This window comes from Dama dama, chromosome X (assembly GCF_033118175.1).
Source record: "Dama dama isolate Ldn47 chromosome X, ASM3311817v1, whole genome shotgun sequence".
Lineage (NCBI taxonomy): Eukaryota > Metazoa > Chordata > Mammalia > Artiodactyla > Cervidae > Dama > Dama dama.
In genome coordinates, this window is record NC_083714.1 from 52,576,097 (window position 1) to 52,600,075 (window position 23,979).

A 23,979-nucleotide genomic window follows, 5' to 3' on the forward strand; every position below is an offset into this window, starting at 1 on the left:
ACATTCTTTTACAATTCTTCCCAGAAAGTTGAAAAGCTGAGGGAAAAAAAATTTGCAACCTGCCTGACAGAGCTCTTCAAAAACAATGATAAACACAACCAACACCCATACAACAGGCCAACAACATGAACAAATGTTCATTAAAAATACAGACGGTTTTTAAACACTTTAAGTTCAATATTACTTTTTAAATCAATAAAGCAAAACAAATGAAGTCTAACAAAATTTTCCCTTAAGTGTGATAATGCCATGTCAGCCAGTGTAGGGAAACTGGCACTCAGGGGGATAAACTGATATAATCTCTTTCACAATTTTAGTCTCTATTAAAATTTTAAAACTTATTTTTCCCAAGAAATTCACATATAGGAATTTTCCCTTCAGATATATCCCCACAAAGGGGTAAAGATGACTGTGTAATATATTCACTGCTAACATGATTTTTAGTATCAAAAGACTGAAAATTATCTAACAATAAAAAACAGAATTATAGGCCTTCCGTACAAAGAACACTGAGCATCTATAAAGATGAGTACAGTTCTATAGTACGTGTTAGCTCCAACATATACCATTTTTTTAAAGGATGGCAACCAAGCTTAGTATGCTAAGATTTGTTGAGAGGAGGATTAAAGTGCATACATGTGCACCAGCTCTTTCTATACTATTTCACATAAAACCATAATAGTGTGTAAACTTTGAAGAGGAGGATTAAAGATAGACAGTTAGACACTTCCCAGTTTTTTGCCACAAAAATGTTCCAACAAATATCCACATACTAATACACATTTTGTACATACATATTATCTGAAATATCGTTATTGTTTTTTTTAAAAGAAAACTTTTATCTTTTACTTGATTTAAAAGCTCGAAGAGCAACACAGTACATGGGGGTCAGTAAGAAATAAACACTGGTATAAGCAATGTACATCTACTTCTTACAAAAAAAGATCTGTCAAGCTTGACATTAAAAGAATTTTAATAATTTTAGTTTTTTCTCCTCTAATTTCAAATAAACTGATTTATACAAATTAAAAGCTGAAGGTTCTAGATCAAAAGCTCTAAAGAACTGTACAGAAAAAGACTAATATACCAACAGATAAATGGGTAGACAACAAATGGATAATTCACAGGGAGAATGTACAAAGCATTCAAAAAGTAGTTCAACCTCTCAATAACCAAATAGATGAAAACATGAAGATAGCTGTAGTGATTTTAAAATATGTACACAAATTCTTCAATACACCTTCCTTTAAATATAGATCCTAACTCCCTCCTCCAAAGATGTGTGCAAAGCTGGCTTCATAGCTATAGAACCTGTGCTGTAATACAGAGTCCTATGCTTAAAAAAGACCTGAACTTGGTTTAATATTCTATTTGCTGCTTTAAAATTCATCATAATTTTTTAACAAAGGACCTTGTACTTTCATTCTGGGCTAGTTCTCGCAAATTATATAGCCAGTCCTGACGATGAGCTAGATTTAGTGACCTGTTTAGTAAGGAACAGAGTACAGCAAAAGTGACTGCAACTGTCTTACAAAAGTCACAGAAACCTCCTCCTTGCTCTTTCTCACTGACCCTTCAATCTAAGTGAAGCCAGCTGTCACTTCCTAGAGACAACCATTCTTACAGAGAGATCCAATAAAGCCAGATGACTGTAATTCTGGATGACATCTTGTCTGCAACCTCTTGAGATGCCAAGCCAGAAACACCCAGCTAAACTGTTCCTCAATTCCTAACCCTCAGAAACTGTAAATAATATGCATTGTTTTGAGCAACTAGGTTTTAAGGTAAGCAGCAACAGATAACTAATCCAATACCAAATAGTGGCAAAGTGTATAGTGAAGTTGGCATTTTCAAATACTGCTGGTAGAATGCAAGCTTTAAAATAACTTCATATTTTTTTTTTTAAATAACTTCATATTTTTTACATTAAATCTATAGAAACAACTTAAACCTCCCAAATAGAGAAATAAAATACAAACACATGGACAATCTTACAGTCATTAAAAATTACGTCTGATTGTTAAATAAGCAGTTATCCATTTTATGAAGTTACGGGTTAAAGGAGAGAAAACTATTAGGAACACCATAAACTCATGTTTAAACATATACTTAAACACTACCAGAAAACACATGAATATGTACACTGTCTTATCGTTCTACTTCTATCACCATCTGATTTTTAATAAGCATTTTAAAAAATAGATTCTATAAACAAGATTATGAAAAAGTCAACTTCAGTCAGGTAACACCACATTAAATTATATGACTGCATTCTTATTCATGTACTGAGTTCCTCCCAAAATAAATACAATAATCCTCTAAAGAAAAACTTGTTTGTGAGTGGCATTCCAGATGTACTTACCCAAAAGAAAATTTTCTGGCTTCCGAGTAGATCTGACTGATCAACTCTCGAGTTGGTGCTACAATAATACACTCTGGTTCCTGCAGTTCTTTAGAACGACTGGCGGTTATTCCATCACGCATCATATGAGCCAAAATTGGCAAGAGAAAAGCTGCCTAGAAGTTAAATTGCATACCTTACAAATTTATAGGGCATCATCCTTTTCCCTATGGCAACCTATTCCTCATGTCTTTATATCCCTTAGCTGCTTCTTTCATCTTTTTGATAAATTTAAAATGCAAAAGGGAAATAATATTTATTTCAATGAGTATCTAATACTTTGGTCATCATTCTCATATTATACAATATAAAATGTTTGATAAAGTTAATCTATCTTATGAAACTATCTTTTGTGCTTTTTAAAAAACAAACGCAACCAAAGATTCTACATAAACAAACAGTAACTTATTTTGAGAGGTAAATGAGGAATGTAGCATTTAGTATAAATGATTCCTTTTGAGGTAGAAATCAAATCAGAATGCATGACAAAAGTGGTCCACAAAACAGAGCAAAAATTGGGAAAGCATTCATTTGACTTACTAAAGATATCACCCTCATAAATGTTACATATGGCAAGAGAAACTTTGTGCTACAGTTTTCTTATTAAATAAGACACTAAAATCTACCTCCAAAACCACATTTAAGTCACACATTAGCTGCTATATGGTACAGCTTATTTTCACTTATTTTCCTTTCAACTCTACTATGGAGAATTTTTAAGACTAATATAGTATGAAGCAAGACTAGGATCCTGGAAATGACAGTCTTGAATGCTCATCTCATGGAACCCTATTTAATTCACAAATCTCACAGTTTAGTCCTAAGACCAACTTGGTCCCATCAGAGATCTTTTAGAATTAGCATAACCAGAGGTCACTTCGTACTAAGGACCAGGTACAGTACACAGACAACAACAGTACATACAGCTATTTCTCATTCTCTTGACTCCAAAACTGTATCAGCTATTACACTGTTGTTGTTAGTCGCTAACTCGTGTCCAACTCTTTTTGACCCCATGGACTGTAGTACGTCAGGCTGCTTTACTATCTCTCGGAGTTTGCTCAAACTCATGTCCACTGAGTTGGTGATGCCATCCAACCATCTCATCCTCTGTCGCCCCCTTCTCCTCCTGCCTTAATCTTTCCCAGCGTCAGGGTCTTTTCCAATGAGGTGGCTGGCTCTTCACATCAGGTAGCCAAAGTATTGGCGCTTCAGCATCAGTCCTTGCAGTGAATATTCAGGGCTAATTTCTTTTAGGATCGATTGCTTTGATCTCCGTGCTGTCCAAGGGACTCTCAAGGAGCCTCCTCCAGCACCACAGTTTGAAAGCATCAATTCTTTGGCTTTCAGCCTTCTTTAACGCTCTCACATCCATACATGACTATTGGAAAAATCTTAGCTTTGACTGTAAGGACCTCTGTAAGCAAAGTGGTAAATTTCTGCTTTTTAAAATGCTGTCTAGGTTTGTCATAGCTTTTCTTCCAAGGAGGAAGTGTCTTTTAATTTCGTGGCTGTAGTCACCGTCCACAGTGATTCTGGAGCCCAAGATAATAAAATCTGTCACTGTTTCCACTTTTTGTTTTCCATCTATTTGCCATGAAGTGATGGGAAAAACTTTACCTTACATAAATTATTTTTCCCATGCTCTTATAATCAAAGGTCTCATAACCTTTGGTGCTTTGACTCTCAGTTATTAAGTATTATGTCCCACAGAAGGAGCTGAATACACTTAGAAACATCTATGAACTGCAAAACACTACTCTAGAAATAGTTCAAAATTCTTTCGTCAAAAGTACACAAACTTCAATAAAACCAGAAATCAGAGACAAAAACATGAGTATTTATGACAGTTCACTAAAATCATCTACTTGGGAAGAACCAAAGTTCAAAAAGTGACAGTTTGAATACTAGGCTAAATACATGTAGGGAAGTGACTTACAGTCTTTCCAGAGCCTGTCTGAGCACAAGCCATCAAATCTCGTCCTCCTAGTATAATAGGAATACTGTATTTTTGCACAGGAGTAAGCTTAGTATAACCAGCTTTAGCAATGTTTTTATTCAATATCCGACAAAGATTAGCTTCTTCAAAAGTCTAAAAAAAATCAGGGGGCAGTGGTTAAATGCCATGTATCATACACTAGTCATGCCATAAACATATTCCATTTCAATTAGTTTCAAGTTGTTAATTCTACTTTATATCATACATATGCCCCCATTCAAAAGTAATATCTAGAACCTCTATGCGACTACTTGATAGAATTAAGGAATATTCCATATAGACAGTGGCTCTAAAACCTTTTTCAGCCCCCTTAAAACCTGTGAGATACAAATAACTCTGATCAATAAAAACGGTTCATTATCAACAGGGAACTCTGGGCTCCCCGATTCCTTAGAAAATCACTCCTCTAAGATGCACTTTCTCACATACGTAGAAAGCAGAAATACTGAACCTTTAGGAAAAGTATCCTTTTTAATAAATTTACATCAAGTTTCCATCCTAGTGTGAGGAGGTGGGGAGGAAATATAGTACCCTCCCTTTCAACACAGCAATGAATTATAATGTAGATGTTAGATATGATTCTAAATTTCTCATTAAATACTAAAGGTGAAGTTTTTGTATTCTTTAATATCAACTTAAGGAAATGTTCCAAATTTTTAAAAAAGAAAGTTTGTCTCACAGTCATTACAGAGACAATTATTACACTGACCAGAATTGCTGGTGGTGGATCATGTCCAGATACTTCTACAAGAATAGTATCATATTTGTCAAAGTTTATGCCTGTCTGATAATGTGCAAAGATGGAGTCCTCATCTTCAGGTGGAGGAGGTGGTATGTAGGTCACTTTTCGACCTCAGAATTTAAAAGAAAATTTACATTATAAGGATTAAGATAAAAATAAAAGAGAAAACAGACAAAAACCAACAAACTCAAATTCAAAACAACATGCAAATTCCTGGGCTTTGCTGGTGGCCCACTGGTAAAGAATCCACCTGCCAATGCAGGAAATACGAGTTCAATTCCTGCCCCAGGAAAATCTCACATGCCACAGAGCAACTAAGCCCATGCGCAGCCTGTGCGCTAGAGCCCAGGAGCTGCAACTACTGAGCCTACGTATCACAACTACTGAGGCCCGTGCACCTTAGAGCCCATGCTCTGCATCAAGAAAAGCCACCACAATGAGAAGACCACAACTAGAGAGGAGCCCTCAGTCTCCGCAACTAGAGAAAAGCCTGTGCAGCAACCAAGACCCAGCACAGCCAAAAGTAAATAAATAAAATTACCAAAAAAGTTCCCAACGTTTACCATTAAAGGTTTTACTTCAAACTTTTTAAAGTTATCTCTTTAAATATTCTGCATTTGTATTAAAATATAATATATATTTTTGTGGATCACACAAAAATTAATATACCCTGAATGTCACCACTTTCTCCTCCTTTAGCTTCTGACTTCCAAGAATCTTAAAAGGAATCAAACGAAAACAAGACAAATGTTTTTTAAAATCGAGGGGTAAAACAATACTCACTATAAAAATCAAATACCTTATCTAAAGTAAAACTTACTTTTTCCAGAGCCTGTAATTACTTCTTCATTTAAACCTTTGTAACCACCTATTAAAGAAATACACAGTGACAGCCAGTCAATATACAAGACTGTGTATATCTTTATTTTTGTTGCTTGTTTTCAAAGAGAAAAAGTTCTAAACATGGGTGGTCCCTTCAAACAAATAATATTTTGAGACAATTAAGATAAATAGAATCCTGAATATTTTAAGTTCCCATAGCATTCAAAATGCTGACTTTATGCAGATTACAATGTTAGAACATATTAGTATCTCCCTGTTTAAGCTGTTCTGTCTCTTTCGTATTCCTATATTCCTCAACAAAGGAATGTATTTTCTAAGAGGAACTACAAGTCCATCTCTGCTTAGTCCATATAGGTTCTATGATTTGCTAGGACTCAGAATACAGTCAAAACTATGGCTGTGACTTATTACATAGATGAGATATGAAGCAAAATGAGCAAAGGAAAGAAGGGTATGGAGAAAAGGCCAGAGAAGACCAGGTGCAAGCTTTTAAGAGTCACTCCCACTGGGGTCATACAGGACGAGTTGTGACAACATGCTGAAAATGTTTACCAGAGCAATTTAGAGATTCAATATCCAGGGTTCTTATGAGGGGCTGATAAAGCAGGCAGGCACCTTCTGCCTGGCAGGTACCAAATTTCCCAACTCCCAGAAGAAAAGGGGGTATTCATCATAAACCACATTGTTTTACAAACCATTTAGGTACAGTGGACCACTCACACTGGTTAAGGGTGTTGAGACCCCTCCCCAAATCCAAGTTCCCAGAAGCCAGGGAGGGGTCTTGTAAGAAGGACTTTCCAAGAAGACCAGTCAGGTCTATCATGTTAACTCTTTTCCACACACTACCTTTCTGGTTTCTAGACAAGGAGTCACTGACTGTGCCACTTTCAGGTACTAACACAGAAAGAATCAGGACTGTACTAGCTTTGAAAGGCTAACACATAGATAGCACTTTTATATGTGCACTCTCTAATTTTCTTCTCCTGTATGTCCACAGGTCTTCAAACCTCTTTTCAAACAAGATCTAAGAATTTGTATAAAATATGGCTTAGCCATTCATAATCTTTTTCTACACTGGAGAAACCAAGAATCTGAAAGAGTGAAGCAGGGAAAAGTGGTTCAAGGGAACTGCCACTCTGAATGCTCTCAGACTAAAAATGATCACGGAATTTTTCAGAGATATTAAACAAGCTTTCTTGTTTTCCTAGTCTGGAAAATATTTTAACTTTTATATGAAGTTTAAGCATTTTCAACTCTGAGATTTTTTTAAGAGTATAAAATTATCTATACTGAACTTTCTTTTTCCCCTACACCAAGCTAACTATCTCATAAGAAAGATTATTTTAATATAAGAATCTGTAAACATAGATTACATCTCAGTCTTTAACATTTGCATGGTAACTCCCATTTTATGGTTATGTTATTTATTAAGCAGTTATTTATTGATGAATTTTAGGTGATTTTCAGTTTTCACGTATTACACATGAAGCTTAAGTGAACATCCTTTTACATGCACTGAGCATATACACCTACAGTATATAATGGAACTGCTGGATTAAAGAGTAGTAGTAAACAACTGGCTTCCCCTGGAGAAGGAAATGACAACCCACTCCAGTATTCTTGCCTGGAAAATCCCATGGACAGATGAGCCTGGTGGGCTATAGTCCACAGGGTTCCAAGAGTCAGACACCACACAGCCACTAAACAACAAAAGTAAACAACTTCTCCAAACTGGCCGTGCAAATGTATACTCCTCAAAATGTGTATAAAAGCACCAAGAGTTACCTTTACCTTCAAAAATTAAACTTGGATTACAGTCATTTTAACCACTTACAGGTAAACCAAATAAGAACTCACCTCGTCCACTTCTACGACCTCTTCTGCTTTGCAAAGTGTCACCATTACCTGTAAGGCATTGTTTTACAGAAATATTCAGAGGAAACACAGCTCCTCTTCAAGCACATAAAATATATAGCTATTTCTTTTCAAATACTGAGTAATTTCTCAGGATTCCTAGACCCTTAACCCACCCATCTCCTAATTCTATGTTTAACGAAAACCGTTTTCTCGTCTGAACATTTTATTTAAACACTTCATTTTTTAGGGCAATTTCAGGTTCACAGAAACATTAAGAGGAAAACGCAGAGACTTTCCAGATACTTCCAGTCCTCACACCTGCATACTCCACACCCCCCTGACATAATCAACGCTCCCCACAAGAGAGGTATTTTGTTACAGTTGATAAACCTATACTGGCACATCATAATCACCCAAAGTCCATGGTTTACATTACAGCTCATTCATGGTACTGTACAGTGTTTTTTATGTTTGCAAAAATGTATCATGGCATGTCTCCATCATTATAGTATCATACACAGTAACTTCACTACCCGAAAAATTCTCAGTGCTCTGTCTGTTCATCCCTTCCCTGACCCCTAGCAACCACGCAATTTTTTTCAGCCCTCTTCTTACAGTTTTTTTGCCTTTTACAGAATGTCATACAGAGTTGGAATCATACAGTATACTGTCTTTTCAGATTGGCTTCTTTCACTCAGTAGCACATATTTAGAGCTTCCCCAGTGGCTCAGCAGTAAAGAATCTGCCTGCAATGCAGGAGTCACAGGAGACGCAGGTTCAATCCCTGGGTTGGCAAGATCCCCTGGAGGAGGGCATGGCAACCCACTATAATATTCCTGCCTAGAGAGTCCCATGGACAGAGGAGCCTGGTGAGCTATAGTCCATGGGGTTGCAAAGAATCTGACACAACTGAAGTGACTTAGCATGCATGCAGTATGCATTTAAGGCTCCTCCATGTCTTTTCAGGCTTGATATAGCTCATTTCTTTTTAATACCACAGTTCATTTAACTACTTTTAAACATTTCATCAACAGGATGCTTCTTTTTTTTTTCCCACTGTCTCATCAAATTCCCTCAGAATCCTTTCTTTGAAACCAAAGGAAACTTCATTTTCCTTCTTCTAATTAAAAAAGTATAATTTATATCTCAAATTAACTGGTAGATAAGAAAGAGGGAATAATTCTCACAGCACAAATTTTATAAGGGAGGAAAAACTGTCCATTTTCCTTTTGCCTACAAATCTACAAAGCAGAGATAATCATGAACCAATCTAATATACTTAAAAATATATATTAGGTTCAATAATCCTAGAGCTAAAAGCAAATGTGAATGATTAATATTCAGTAGTAAATTCAATTTCTCACCTGCACCACTTAATGCTGATCTTCTAGAACCAAAAATGCCACCAGAACGCTGGGTCCTCTCATCTTGTTCATATTCACTCTCTAGATTTACAGATTAAAAATTTAGATTATGTTACTTTTAAAAACTTTTAAGTCATGCAGTAAACAGAAAAAAATCAATTTATGGTGCCATAAGTTAAAAAGATGCAGGATAAAATAATTTAAATTTAACAGGAATCATAGTGGTTTTGAAGTATCACACAGAAGGATCTTTCCATAAATTATTTCCTTCAATTATGCATTACTTTCTCAAAATTTTATTAAAATTATCTTATAAAAGTAGTCAGGGCTAATACTACACCAAAATATGATATAAGCAAGTTAAATTCCCTTTGAAAAACAGCACTGTTGCTGCCCCTCAAAATTTCACATTACATAATCTTAGTGCTTATTCTCCAGAATAGCATCCCTTCCTACCCACTGCACTCAAATCAAACTTTATCAGTCTTAAACAGCAACTCTGTGGATCTCTTCACTTTTTAAAAAGTGACAATTCACGAATCTGCTACATATCTATTAAATCGTTATATCAATTTACGTTTTTAGTTTCACTATTCTGTTCTCTTCTGTTAAGAGAGACATGCATTCCCAAAGTGACTTCAGGAGACAATATCTTAGCACCAAGGAAAGACGACTGGAAAAATTCAGGTAGAAAGCCACACTGGTATAAGAAGGTATAATGGAATCATGAGAATGCCACTTATTTGTAAGGTCAGCCATCTTTATCAAAGCTCTAAAACGCTTCACAGCATGTAATATTAAAGAACTGCATCACATAAACTGTTAGAAAGTTCACATATTCTCATTTAATCTATAAGGAATTACATATGTCTACAAAATAATATTTTGCATAGCATAAGTGATTATGTACCTACCAGCCATTATACTAAACCGTTCTTATAAAGTCATAATAATCTTATATGTGATAGGTGTTATTTTTAATCATTTCTTTAATAAATGAAGCACAGTATTTGCAATCCACTACTAACTTGGACTTCCTAGACCAAATCCTCCACGGCAACCTCGGAAACTACCTCTTCCACCTCTTCTGCCTCTTCCACCTCTTCTGGACGATCCTGAAGCTTCTGAATCATTGCCGACTTGATAACCTATAATATTAAAACACAAACACACAAACGACACAAAAACCAACAAAGAAATCTTGGGGACATGGTGGCCAAGTTAATTTAAGCCTTGCATAATTCAATGACTTTAATATTTTAAGTCATCAACAGATAGTTACTAAAGAGAAATGCTGTGTTTGACCTACAACTGTTCAACTTCACCAGTAAATAAATAAAAGCTATGATCTTTTTTTTTTTTAAATCCACTGTTTGCTTTCCGAACAAAACCTAAAAATGACTGAAAAGAAAAAGTGACACCTATAAACACTGTGGTGTTGGAGAAGACTCTTGAGAGTCCCTTGGACTCCAAGGACATCAAACCAGTCAATCCTAAAGCAAATAACTCCTGATTATTCATTGGAAGGACTGATGCTGAAGCTGAAACTCCAATATTTTGGCCACCTGATGCGAAGAACTGACTCATTGGAAAAGACCCTGATGCTGGGAAAGATTGAAGATGGGAGGAGAAGGGGATGACAGAGGATAAGATGGCTGGATGGCATCACCGACTCAATGGACATGAGTTTGAACAAGCTATGGGTGTTGGTGATGGACAGGGAAGCCTGGTGTGCTGAGACCACAGGGTCACAGAGAGCCTGAGGGACTGAACTGAACTGAATGTCCTGAAAATATCAATTAGGTCTAACTGTCCTAATATGTCATCTAGGACCTCTGTTGCCTTATTGATTTTCTGTCTGGAAGATTTGTCCACTGACGTCAGTGAGGTGTTAAAGTCTCCTCTATTATTGTATTCCCATCCATTTCTTCCTTTAGGTCTGTTAGTATTTGTTTTCTATATTTCAGTTCAGTTCAGTTGGGCAGTCTTGTCTGACTCTTTGTGACCCCACTGGACTTCCCATCTCTCAGAATTTTCCACAGTTTATTGTGATCCACACAGTCGAAGGCTTTGGCATAGTCAATAAAGCAGAAATAGATATTTTTCTGGAACTCTCGTGCTTTTTCGATGATCCAGCAGATATTGGCAATTTGATCTCTGCTTCCTCTGCCTTTTCTAAAACCAGCTTGAATATCTGGAAGTTCACGGTTCACGTATTGGTGAAGCCTGTCTTGGAGAATTTTGAGCATTACTTTGCTAGCGTGTGAGATGAGTGTAATTGTGCAGTAGTTTGAGCATCCTTTGGTATTGCCTTTCTTTGGGATTGGAATGAAAACTGACCTTTTCCAGTCCTGTGGCCACTGCTGAGTTTTCCAAATTTGCTGGCATGTTGAGTGCAGCACTTTCACACAATCATCTTCCAGGATTTGAAACAGCTCTACTGGAATTCCATCACCTCCACTAGCTTTGCTCATAGTTAGTGATGCTTCCTAAGGCCCACTTGACTTTGTACTCCAGGATGGCTGGCTCTACACTATCATGATTATCTGGGTCATGATCTTTTTTGTACAGTTCTTCTGTATATTCTTGCCACATCTTCTTAATATTTCTGCTTCTGTTAGGTCCATACCATTTCTGTCCTTTATTGAGCCAATCTTTGCATGAGATATTCCCTTGGTATCTCTAATGTTCTTGAAGAGATGTCTAGTCTTTCCCCTTCTATTGTTTTCCTCTATTTCTTTGCACTGATCACTGAGGAAGGCTTTCTTTCTCTCTTTGCTATTCTGTGGAACTCGCATTCTTTGGAATACCTTATTCTTACTCTATTTTATCTTATTTTATGACTGCAGATAGGATATCTGCCATACATCTACTAACTCAACTGCATGGAAAGCTGTTATCTTCTGTATGCTGATTTCACAATCTAACACATTATGATATTATTTTCAGTGGTTGATAAACTATGTAGTCTTTTGGATTTTACAAATATATAATCAAGTCATATGCTGTGCTTTCTTGTCAAGGTCCTGTATCTTCAATAACTTTTTTCTGATTGCACTGGCCTTCCACACAACATTAGGTAGAAACGGAGGTGGTGGAGTAGCAGGCAATGATGATGCCCCTCCTGGACTCCTTCATTGGGCCAGTGCACTGTCGCCAGCCCCAGTATGCAACTGGGTCATATTTGCATACTCATTTTGAAGAACTGCCCTGGACCAATGGGAGTGCCTCCATGGGATGCCATGGGAAGGGGTGCCCACCCCATGGAGCAGCCCACAGCCATGTAACCCCATACATTTTTATACGTTCTGTTTTTATAGTCATTCCATTCTAAATATTTCATCATTTCCACATAAATTGCTATTCATAAACTGAGAAATGCAGTTCCCAAAGCACAAGGGTCAGGCATCTGTTATTGATTTCTACTTTTAATGTATTTTAACAAGTACAATATGCACCTTAATAATTACAATATGGTCTACGATATAAATTTTATGATATATCTTGGGCCTTTCCTTTAGCCTTAATAGATTTTCAAATTGTGTATATTTTCTATATGCTGGAAAAGGATTTGTAATTTGGGAATATATCACTTCAAACACAACTATTAAATCAGGCTTAATAACTGATATTCAAATCTTATATTCAAATCTTCTGTAATCTTACTCATTTCTGGTCTATTCTATCAGTTTTTGAAAAATTAAATAGTTTAAAATCCTAATGGTGATTAACTGTTTAACTAGTGTTTGCACATTTTTCCTTATTTCAATTTTTGCCCTGTATATTTTAAGACTATGTTGTTAGATTCAAAGCATGTTCAGAACTATATCTGCCTTAAGAGTCTATTTTGTCTATTTCTACATCAGCTTTGTTTAATAGTGTACTGATATTTTTTCTCTTTATTCTCAACTCTGCACTGAAATGCTTACATAAAATTACTGATACATGTATTTTTACTCCTATCATCTTATTTTGTGTTTTCTCTTCACTGATTTCTTTCAATGCTTCCTGTTTTCCTTTCTGGCCTTCTATTAGATATCCCCAAAGGCTGTATTCTATTTAATGATCTTACTGACATCCTTCAATGTCACCATGGATACTGAAGCTATTATTAAAATTATTTTCAACCTAATCTCCTTCCTACAAAGTCCTCTCCTCTTTCTACTGTATTTCCTCCACTAGTAAGTTACTTATTTTATTCTTTTTCTGATTACCCCAACTTTTACCATATTTAAGAAATCTTTAATTTCAATCTATTCTCGTTTTCACTAATAAGAACTGACAAAGAACTGTCTTTTCACTTGTTAAAATTTTAGTTCTTTTTATTTCTAAATAACCCTAAATTAATCATCATTATTACTAGCTCATGCAGTCAATATGCTTTCAGTTATACCAATTATGCTTACGAATTTTGAAATTTTATTTATTTATTTTGGCTCATCATTGCTTCCTACTTTCTTCCAAAGCTCAGTTTCCTTTTTACTAATATGATTTAATAGTTCTTTCCTCAATCCCCTAAAAGTATTAAACATCAACTTTACCCAAAATATTATTTCTAACACCCAAATTATCTGAAAACAGCAGCTTGGGTTCAGAGTTATTCTCCCTTAGTATTCTGAATTCTACCTTACACTGACCTCTGCCATTACTGAAAAAAATTTATGCTGTTGACCTACTGTTCTTTTATCAGTTCAGTACAGTCTCTCAGTCGTCTCTGACTCTTTGCGACCCAACGGACTGCAGCACACCAGGCTTCCCTGTCCATCACCAACTCCTGAAGCTTACTCAGACTCATGTCTATCGAGTCGGGTGACACCATCCAAACATCTCATCTTCTGTCGTCCCCTTCTCCTCCCACCTTCAATCTTTCCCAGCATCAGGGTCTCTTCCAACGAGTCAGTTCTTCACATCAGGTGGCCAAAGTATCGAAGCTTCAGTTTCAGCATCAGTCCTTCCAATGAATATTTAGGACTGATTTCCTTTAGGATTGACTGGTTTGATCTCCGTGTAGTCCAAGGGACTTTCAAGAGTCGTCTCCAACACCACAGTTCAAAAGCATCAATTCTTCTGAGCTCACTTTTCTTTAATAGTCCAACTCTCACATCCATACATGACTCCTGGAAAAACTGTAACTTTGACTAGGATGACTTTTGTTGGCAAAGTAATGTCTCCGCTTTTTAATATGCTGTCTGGGTCATAGTTTTTCTTCCAAGGAGCAACCATCTTTAAATTTCATGGCTGCAGTCACTATCTGCAGTGATTCCAGAACCCAAGAAAATAAAGTCTGCCACTGTTTTCCCCATCTATTTGCCATGAAGTGAGGGGACCAGATGCCATGATCTTAGTTTTCTGAATGTTGAGCTTGAAGTCAACTCTTTCACTCTCCTCTTTCACTTTCATCAAGAGGCTATTTAGTTCCTCTTCACTTTCTGCCATAAGGGTGGCGTCATCTGCGTATCTGAGGTTATTGATATTTCTACCAGAAATCTTGATTCCAGCTTACACTTCATCCAGCCCGGCATTTCCCATGATGTACTCTGCCTATTAGTTAAATAAGGAGGGTGACAATATACAGCTTTGAAGTACTCCTTTCCCAATTTGGAACCAGTCCGTTGTTCCACGTCTGGTTCTAACTGTTGCTTCTTGACCTGCAAACAGATTTCTCAGGAGGCAGGTAAGATGGTCTGGTATTCCCAGCTCTTTAAGAATTTTCCACAACTTGTTGAGATCCACACAGTCAAGGGCTTTGGATTTCCTTTGTGGCTCAGCTGGTAAAGAATCTGCCTTCAATGAAGGAGACCTGGGTTCAATTCCTAGGTTGGGAAGATCCCCTGGAGCAGGGAAAGGCTACCCACTCCAGGATTCTTGCCTGGATAGGTGGATCTTTTTCCTCTGGTGAGTTTTCAAATTATTTTTTAATCTCTATAGTATTTTTTAAGGGTGTAAATTTGCTTTTATTTACCTTGCTCAAGACTCTTATACCTCATTCACTCTGGAAAAGTCTCATCTATTATCTTTGAACAGTCTCCTCTCCTTCTGTTCCTATTCTCTCCTCTGGAGATATTTAACTATATGCCAGAATAACAGAGCTTCTTAATCTGTTTTTCATATCTAGTAACAGTTTTCATGCTTTACATTTCCGAATTTAGAGAACTTCTACAAATCTACCTTTGGATTCATTTGTTCTATTCATCTGTGTTTAATCTTATTACATTCAATATGCTTTTAACCACTGAAATCTTTTCTATAAATTCAGTTTCATTCCTTTCCAAATCTACCTTCACCGGTGGACCATCAACAACATAATGCATCAGTACCTCTGGTAGCTATAGCTTAATGATTCTACACACAAATGTCACTTTTCATAATATGACATCAATATTCTTTTAAAGGTAACCTAAGTCCTTCCCATGAACTATATCCTGCATTTTCTAAGGGAGAACTGACAGTTTTGAGCAGCTCTTAAAGATGTCTAGTAACAATCTTTAGAAAAGAATGAATTTATAAATCAATTAAACTTTGATAAAAGAACAGGAAAATTTTTGTCATTTTTTGAAAAATTACTTATAAGTTTAGTGATGTTACTGAAGCTTCAATATACAAAACTTAACTGTATTTCTTTATACTAACAAACAAAATAAAATTACTAAACCATCTGTATCACTAATATCAGTAAAAATAGCAAAGTAAAGGTCTCCACATGCTGGTACACTAAAGAACAAAATAAATTGTCCAATTAACACTTTCCAAACTGAAAGTTAATCTAGGACTTGCATCAACTCAAGCAACATTAAAAAAATAAAAAACAACATTAAATGCACTAGTCATAGCAAACACCATCTTCCAACATCACAAGAGATGACTCAACACATGGACATCACTAGACAGTCAACACCGAAACCAGATTGATTTTACTCTTTTTAGCCAAAGATGGAGAAGCTCTATACAGTCAACAAAAACAAGACTGGGAGCTGACTGTGGCTCAGCTTGAACTCTTTACTGCAAAATTCAGACTTAAATGGAGGAGAGTAGAGAAAACCCCTAAGTCATTCAGTATAACCTAAATCAAATCCCTTACCATTATACAGTGGAAGTGACAAATAGATTCAAGGGCTTAGATCTGACAGACAGAGTGCCTGAAGAACTATGGACAAGGTTCATGACACTGTACAGGAGGAAGTGATCAAAACCACCCCTGAGAAAAAGAAATGCAAAAAGGCAAAATGGTTGTCTGAGGAGTCCTTGCAAATAGCTGAGAAAAGAAGTGAAAGGAAACTGAGCCACAGTCCATAAGGTCACAAAGAGTCAGACACAACTGAAGCCAACAAACATCTAAGAAGCTTAATAAACTGCAAGTTGGATATATTTCAAGAGCTCCAGACCTATACATGTCAATGTAAAACATGAACAAATGGTACAGGGACAACTGGTCACATGCCAGAGAATTAAGTTGGACCCTTATTCCACACCATATACAAAAATGAACTCAAAGACCTTAAATGTAAGAGCAGTGTGAAAACTATAAAGTTCTTAGAAGGAAAGAAGTGAAAACCTGCATGACCTACGAACAGGCAAGGGTTTTCTACATGATATCAAGAGAAAAAGCGACAAAAACAAAAATACTGGATGCATCAAAATTTAAAACTTTGTGCTTCAAAGGATACCATCAAGAAAGTTTAAAAAAACAACCACTGAAAGGGAGAAAATATTTGCAAATCATGTTTCTGTTAGCCCTTGTATCAAGAATACATAAAGAATTCTTAAAACAAAAAGATAAATAACCCTGATTTTTTTAAATGGGCAAAGGATATGAATTACATTTCTTCAAAGAATATATACAAATGACCAATATACACATGGAGAGCTGCTCAACATCACAGTCACCAGGAAATGCAGATCAAAATCACAATGATACAAGGATATGTTGTGCAATTCAGGGGATACAGCCAACGTTTCATAACAACTATAAATGGAGTATAACCTTTAAAAGTATGAATCACTATGTTTTGATACCTGTAATTTACATAATATTATACATCAACTATATGTCAATCATAAAAATCATGAGATACCACTTTATATCCATTACAATGACTATAGTCAAAAAGACAAAACACTAGCAAGCATCACCAAAAGAAATGTACTTGAATGTTCAGAGAAGCAGTTTCAGAACAGTCCAAAACTCTTCATATTTACAAAATCAAACTACCCATCATTAGCAGGAGAACAAAAGAACACTATTCAAATGCAACCAACAATAAGACAGTCTCACAACTACATTAAGAGGAAGACAGACACAAAAAGATTACCTACTATGTGATTCTATTTATATTAAGTACAAAATTTTTAAAAATTCATGCTGCTACAAGTCAGAATAGAGATTAACTAGAAGGGCAGTGCTAGTGACTAAAAATGAGCATGAAAGGGGTTTTTGAGGACCTAGTAATTTCTACTCCTGATCTGGGTGCTTGGGAAAACACAGAACACAGGTGTTTTCAGTTACTGAAAAATCACTGAGCTGCATACATTTATGACATACGCACCTACCTGTTCCTGTATGACATCATACTTCAACATAAACTTAGATACGGTTCTATTTACACACACCTCTGTATTTACTGAGTGACCACCGTGTCACACACAAATTTTCTACATTCAAATGTATACATCTAAAGAAAATAGCAATCAGGGACACCCTACTAGTCAACCTACACTAGTCAATAAGCCAGGATCAAGCACAAAGGGCTACAACTGGCTTTTCACTGCTTCACTTAAATATGAATTAAAATGATTTAAAGAAAACTAAATAGTAAGAAAGCCAGGCACTGTTCTGCAGAAAATCAAACATTTTAAAGAAGAGCTATGTTTTAGGAACATTTGTGTCAAAACTGCTTGTTAAAGGGGGAAGGAGAGCAATGCTAAAAGAGGAGTCTGTTTCTTAGCTAAATGTCTGCCCCATCACTGCAGGACCCCCTGCAATTGCCATTAAAGACTCAACTTAGGAGATAAATAAGGCATCCCTCATTCACCACCAAATTCCTACCCCCCTCACAACTCAACCAAGGCTACAGTGAAATCCACAGCAAGTCTCAGCTTCACTAGGAAGGCCTGCTAGTCAATGATCTAGTCAATCAGCCAATCATTTAACAGGCAAGGGAAAAGGACATCCCAAGGTTGCAGCAAAAACTAAAGATCTATCATAAATATATTTGCACACTTATAGCAATTTTCTAAGTTCACTGTGGTTTTTCGTGGGTATTGTTGCTAGTTTAACATGTCTGCCTATAGATAATCCAGAACTGAGCATGATAATTTTTATACCATCTCACCTCAAGTAGAGGCAGGATTAGCAGGTATGGTAATTAATCTACAATTTCTCCCTTCCCCCATATCTCCAATGTTCCTACTCAGAGACAAAGACATCCCAGGTTATCTATACCGTGACTGACCAAGATTCACACAGTCCCGCCTGTTGTACTTCATAGAACACTCTAGAGGTCTTAGGAAAAGACAAATCCAGTGACAGAAGGAGAGACACCTACTGAATATTAACTCAAATATTAACAGCATAAAGGATATGCCAAAGTATTTTTCTTGAAAGGTTTTCACCACCAGAATTTTTCTTTCAGCTCTTCCAAAATCAATTTTTCAGTTTAACTTCTGTCTTAAGTACAAGTTGTTCCAAAACATGGTCCTTACCGCCTCTCTTGGAAAACACTCTGTTCCGTGTTTGATTATCTTCACAGTCATTACTAGACTCTTGAATAAAAATTTAACATGTGAATAGCATCTAAATAATCACTGCAGTATTTATATTATTGTAGTATCTAAATAGTATTGTCACGAGAAATTACCAAGAAAAAATAAATATATTCATAAGTTAGCATGTGAACAAAATTTTAAATTTTAAAATAACAACAAAATACAAACACATTATTCAGTCAGTTCTTTTTAAAACTCACCTAATATACCTAAATACTAAATGTTTAGCATGTATCTGTCATGTTCTAAGCACAACCAAAAAATACAAAATTCATAAATGTCATGAAACTGTTTCAGAAATATCTGAACATTTGAGTAGTCAATCGGATCTCAGAAATGCATAACTATTATATTTTTAATGTCATCATTATTACTGTAAATTGCCTTTCTTAATAAACCTGAGACATTAGTGTTTTTTTAATATATGCAAAGTTTCCCCTATCCATCCTAATGGAAGTATTTGGGGATATCCTGGCTTTCTGTTCTTATTAAGTAACATTATCAGAGTTTCTGCATAGTAGTATGAGGATCACTACACTGAAGGATGACTAAAAATTATCAGGAAAGTTGGTTAAAAATAAATTATCAGAACCCACCCTAGAGATATTTATTTTGAATGTGCAGAGTGACATCAAGGAATGAACAATTTTTCTAAATTAAAAAATTATACATTATTGATATAACATTCAGTAATACCTTTAAGCTTTCTAGAAGATTCCAATAAAGCCATATTTGGAAAATACCAGGATGGTTTCAAGGAATCTTTGTACATATCACCAACATTTGGTACCGGAGAACTTTAGATCCCAGTAACGACATATGTGGCTAGCCAGATAAAAAGCGATCAGTTGTTTATATACAAAAGTACAAATCTACTCAATTAATATTGATTTATAGTAAACAATGACCCACAGGTCTTGTTGCAGGCTCCTATTTGAGATGATATCAACAATTGACAATACTCCTGAAGAGTCATTTAACATCAAGACAACCTTCTCAGAAGCAAGATTTCATACAAGGGAGTTGAAGAGGAAAGAATGAATTCTGGAAAGATTCTTAGAAAAATCTGGAATAATGGAATTATTAGTTGATGATATAATAATTCATCATCGTCTGGAATAATGATGATGGTAGCTAACATTTATTGCCATATATGAAAGAAAACCTATGAATTAATTTGGGACCCGACAAGGAGAAAGACACCTCACATAACCTTTGGCCAACGCTTCTCCTAAAACAAACTTAGTTATTTTGACCACATTGGGAATTAAAATAGGCTAATGACATTAGGAGAAGTTGGGTGAGGAGTACAATTACATTAGAGGCAAGGTGAAGGAAATCTTCTGTACTATTTTTGAAACTTCTTGAGTCAAACGATTTCAAAATAAAAAGTTATTTAAAAACAAATTATCTCTGTAGAGTTAAAAATAAAGCTAAGCACAAACAAAAATGAGATAATGATCCCAAGATTAGTTATAATCTATTAATTATAGAAAACTAATGTAATAATAACACATAAAACTTAGTATCTGTCTGACACTCTTCTAAATGAATTCTATTTTAACCTTTTAAATCTTCACAAAAACATTACGAGGTGGGTATTATCCTCAATTTATAAACAGAGAAAAAGAAATACAAAGTTAAACATGTTTTTTTAAGATAATACAACTGACAGGAAGAGAAGGATCTGGGTCTCAAACCCCAGGTGTCTGATTCCAAAATCTGAGCTCCTCCTTGCTATACTCTATCAGCTAAGGGACACAAAATACAGGAAAAATAACCACAAAGTACACTATATATCTGTGTGCAGAGAAAAAAAGCTTCTATCATGATAGCAAACCCTGCTTTTTAAGTTATAAAGGCTCCATAGATCAGTGGTTACCAAATCAAAGAGGCATCAGAGTCATCAGGGAGGCTTTTAAATACAGGATCCAGGGCCTCACTCAAACCTCCTCAATCAGGTTCTCTTGGGAAAGTATTATTAATTATTTAAGTCTATCTTCTGCTAACAATATCCTCACCATTTTCTGTATTCCTCCAAACCAGAGTGTCAGTACCTTTACATAAATGTCTTTGATTTCAGCAATGATCCAGTCTCAAATCCTTTTCCACTGGAAATACTTATTTGAGTCTGAATAAGGACCTACATGCCCCAAATTGTATTTATATATGAAAGTGAAATTTTGCTTCCTGACTTGCTCTACTATCCTCTTTTTCTTAAGGCAACACAGCATTCAAAAGTTGTACTGCATAGATTAGTTAAGATAGATGACAACAGCCCAGATGAGGAAGGCTGAATTCTTGATTAAGGCTCTGCCTATCCTACTTTGGTCACAAAGAGTCAGACACAACTGAGCGACTGAACTGAACTGAACTGATACTGCTTTGGGGCTTCTGTGGTGGCTCAACTGGTAAAGAATTCACCTGCAATGTGGGAGACCTGGGTTGGGAAGATCCTCTGGAGAAGGGAACAGCTAACCACTCCAGTATTCTGGCCAAGAGAAGTCACGGATGAAGCACAAGCTGGAATCAAGACAGCTGGGAGAAGTATCAATAATATCAGATATGCAGATGATGCCACCCTTATGGCAGAAAGCCAAGAGGAACTAAAGAGCCTCTTGATAAAAGTGAAACAGAGTGAAAAAGCTGGCTGAAAACTCAATATTCAAAAAACAAAGATCATGGTATCTGGTCCCATCACTTCATGGCAAATAGACAGGGAAACAATGGAAACAGTGGCTGACTTTATTTTCTTGGGCTCCAAAATCACTGCAGATGGTGACTGCAGCCATGAAATTAAAAGACGCTTGCTCCTTGGAAGAAAAGCTATGACCAACCTAGACAGCACATTAAAAAGCAGACACATTACCTTGCCAACAAAGGTCCATCTAGTCAAAGCAATGGTTTTTCCACTAGTCATGTATGAATGTGAGTTGGACCATAAAGAAAGCGGAGCGTCAAAGATGCTTTCAAACTGTGGTATTGGAGAAGACTCTTGAGAGTCCCTTGGACTGCAGGGAGACCAAACTAGTCAATCCTAAAGGAAATCAGTCCTGAATATTCATTGGAAGGACTGACGCTGAAGCTGAAGCTCCAATACTTTGGCCACCTGACGCCAAAGAATTGACTCATTAGAAAAGACCCTGATGCTGAGAAAGATTGAAGCCAGGAGGAGAAGGGGGACGACAGAGGATGAGACGGTTGGATAGCATCACCGACTGGATGGAAATGAGTTTGAGCAAGTTCCGGGAGTTGGTGATGGACAGGAAAGCCCTGCGTGCTGCAGTTCACGGGGTCGCAAAGAGTCGGACACGACTGGGCGACTGAACTGACTGATAGGTGCCTTATAAAACCGTGTTTAAATAAATTAGAGTTGGAACAGACTAAGATAATTTTATTTCCTCCTTAGCATGTATTCTAGACACTAAATTCTTAAGTCACTACGAAAAACAGTGAACTTACCTCTCCAGAAATCAGAGCTATCACCTTCTTCAAACTTGTTATTTGGAAAACCTACATGAAACATAAAATTAAACTTGTAAATTTCGGAAAACAACTACCTAAATCAAATGACCAAAAACCAATTTCTTCTGCAGAAGAAAGAGAAACCCCTTACAGGGACTGCTAGTTATGATGTCCCTTTAAAACTGTATAAATTACACACAACTATATATACAAATAGTGACTTAGAATGCATATGCATTGTATGACAACTTCTGCCTTGTGTCAGTTTATTAAGATTAAACTACCAGCCAATCTTATACTACCTGAAATGTTACATATTCCTCCATATGTACATGAGTGAAACATGGTATGTGTGTGTGTATCTCATTATAACCACTATGTACTTTCTATTCAAAATATCAAATTTTTAATTTTATAAATTATACTTTCATCTGATGGAGGACAACTAAATTACAATCCAATATCATATCATTTTTCCCTTCTCAGTATCAAGGAAATTCTACCAACTTCTGTTTATAAAATTTTAAAAACAATCTTTCACCAAACTCTGCTTTCAAGTTTCTCATTTAATAAAACCTTGTGTCTAAATCTATGCATCTCTGGAAAATATAGATGTGGCTCTAAAATTCACTTTAAAAGCATCTATCAGTAATATTTCATACATTTTTAAAAATATGAGTTTTAATAAAATGATCTTTTTGGTACCTGAGTAACTACAAGTTACTCAGATAATGTAACTTAAAATTAAATGTCAATATGCAATGACTCTCAATCATGATCTAATTCAAATAATAAAATATATTAAATTATGGCTTCAATAGTACAGAGACCAATCAATTACTGTTTGCGAGACATTAAGTTTATATGCAAAGTGTCTACATATCAAGTCATTTAATATCTCAGGCTCAACAAAATCTCATGTCCCAGCATTAAACTCCAGAGACATTTAATACACAATTAGCATATTAAAAAGTAAGTATCAGGCCACATATGGCCTCTATATATGAATGGATAACACTTTTTCCTTAAGCAGATATAGAATTTCAAAATAAAGATAGTCCCTACAAAAACAGTATATATAACAAAACAGATTTTTTGGTTATTTTATTTATTTAAATACTTGCAAGTTTTGAAGTTGGTTCAGAAAAAGATTACACTCAACTACCCTCTACAATTGCCCCTTCCCCTCCATATACCTTTCCCAGAAAAGTCAAGTGCTGAGTCTCCAAAATGCTTGAGAAGTCTTCCATCTATGTACTATCGGTTTTGATCTTAAACTCTACATAAATTCTACTTTATAGTTTTTAAATTTTTTTAGACACAAAACACAAATTCAAAACTCCTACTGGTTCTTTTGGAGAAGGAAATGACAACCCATTCCAGTATTCTTGCCTGGAGAATCCCAGGGACAGAGGAGCCTGGCAGGCTACAGTCCACGGGGTCGCAAGAGTCAGACACAGCTTAGCGACTAAACCACCACCACTGGTTCTTTGTTCAAGTAAAGATGGAAACTCAGATTCACCCCCTGGAAGTTTAAGATAGATCT

The 23,979-nt window shown here is 36.0% G+C and overlaps 1 protein-coding gene across 1 annotated transcript in view; it reads right to left on the reverse strand.

The window, feature by feature from the left end:
• Window positions 1-23,979, reverse strand: part of LOC133053035 (probable ATP-dependent RNA helicase DDX4) — a 78,424-nt gene that overhangs the window by 17,413 nt on the left and 37,032 nt on the right. Inside the window, exons 6-15 of the mRNA XM_061137818.1 lie at window positions 22,431-22,481; window positions 18,906-18,965; window positions 10,235-10,354; window positions 9,207-9,287; window positions 7,843-7,890; window positions 5,963-6,010; window positions 5,812-5,859; window positions 5,110-5,252; window positions 4,341-4,493; window positions 2,363-2,517 (exon numbers count right to left, since the gene is read on the reverse strand). Of these exons, the coding sequence (XP_060993801.1) occupies window positions 2,363-2,517; window positions 4,341-4,493; window positions 5,110-5,252; window positions 5,812-5,859; window positions 5,963-6,010; window positions 7,843-7,890; window positions 9,207-9,287; window positions 10,235-10,354; window positions 18,906-18,965; window positions 22,431-22,481 (907 nt within the window). The remainder of the gene's footprint in view (window positions 1-2,362; window positions 2,518-4,340; window positions 4,494-5,109; window positions 5,253-5,811; window positions 5,860-5,962; window positions 6,011-7,842; window positions 7,891-9,206; window positions 9,288-10,234; window positions 10,355-18,905; window positions 18,966-22,430; window positions 22,482-23,979) is intronic.